This window comes from Theobroma umbraticum, unplaced genomic scaffold, assembly GCF_002168275.2.
Source record: "Theobroma umbraticum cultivar Fairchild unplaced genomic scaffold, ASM216827v3 scaffold_95.0, whole genome shotgun sequence".
NCBI lineage: Eukaryota > Viridiplantae > Streptophyta > Magnoliopsida > Malvales > Malvaceae > Theobroma > Theobroma umbraticum.
Genome location: NW_018397257.1, coordinates 8,328,553 through 8,329,970, shown reverse-complemented (window position 1 = coordinate 8,329,970; position 1,418 = coordinate 8,328,553). Strand labels below are relative to the sequence as shown.

The window sequence follows — 1,418 nt, the reverse complement described above, 5'->3', positions numbered from 1 at the left end:
ACGCCTACGGATGGTCATTGGTGAACATAGTAATTGCTCAAGCATCCCCAAGTTTGGAGGCCAAGATGATCTAAACTACCCATCCATGCTTGTAATGCAGAAGGACCTTGTGTCTGTTGTTTCAGCTGTTTTCAATCGAACTGTCACATATGTAGGAAATGGAACTTCTACCTACCAGGCATTCGTGAAGGCGCCTACGAGTCTCAAGATCAAAGTTTCCCCTGACACGCTAGTGTTTCATGAAGTGAACGAGAAGAAATCTTTTACAGTTGAGGTGAAAGGGCCACCACTGAAGCACAATTCTACTCTTTTGTCAGCATCCCTGGAATGGACTGACTCAGTTCACAAGGTGAGGAGCCCCATCCTCGTTTATCCTATTTCTATATTAGATCAGTAACTCGAAGGTTGAACTCTATTTCTCATTTCGGTTATTAGATTTTAATTTTCGTCCTGGTGTAACTTTCACCAGTTTATGTTAATTTACAGTTCTACTTTAGGTTTTGAGCAAGGTTGCTACCAAAATGTTCTTTATTTGTTTCTGATTTCTGAACATTGATATTGGTAGTCAAATTGTTTCAATTTATTTGTAATTAATCTTTATGATTTTAATAAGAGAATTTCAGTTGTACAACTTAATGGTGTGTTTGGTTATGAATTTTTTTTTTGTTTTATTGTTATAAGCAAAAAGTAAAAATGTTTCTATTATTATTTTTTTCCATTTTCTAAATCTCTATATGATTTTATTCAATTACTAATCCTAATTCCTAGCCAATAATCTCTTCATATGTTTCTTAAACAGAAATAATCTAACTTAGACTCATCACCCCACCACCTTCACCGGGTTTCAAAACTTTGGGCACTGCTTTGGAGCCCAATGAGCTAGTAAAGGGAAAAAAATTTATATTTATCCATAAACTTTAATTTCTAAATTCTAATAATATTTCTCTTAAAATTTACTATATTTTTAATTATTATTTTATACATTTTTATTAATCTTTTAAAATTTACAAACTAAGTTAAAATATCACTGTATATTCTTTTATTTATCATATTAAATTTATTAATTTTTTCTTGTCATTATTTATGATTTTTCACCCAAAAAAAACAAAAAAGAGAGCTTCATTTCACAATCGCATACATGTTATTACAAAGATTTCCAGGGGGTCAAACATGAACATCTTTGTATTACGGCGTAAGACCGACCAAGATTACTGCCTGAAGCCCTTCTGTTCCATTCGCCAGTTTAATGTCTTCCTAACTGTCAGTTCACTTCACCAAACCGACAAAGTAAAAGCATATTTTCTTATTGGAACTCTAGCTGAGCTGAGATTCTTCAATCTATGCAAATGACTAACTCATTATATTAACTTATTAATTATATATTGAGCCATAACTTGATCATGGAAGCTTTCGAATAC

General features: G+C 32.5%; 1 protein-coding gene across 1 annotated transcript in view; it reads left to right on the top strand.

Moving 5' to 3' along the window:
• The window catches only part of LOC110412410 (subtilisin-like protease SBT4.15), a 5,918-nt gene that overhangs the window by 2,598 nt on the left and 1,902 nt on the right, over window positions 1–1,418 (top strand). The window contains exon 7 of the mRNA XM_089782916.1: window positions 101–393. Coding sequence (XP_089639042.1) covers window positions 101–393 — 293 coding nt within the window. The remainder of the gene's footprint in view (window positions 1–100; window positions 394–1,418) is intronic.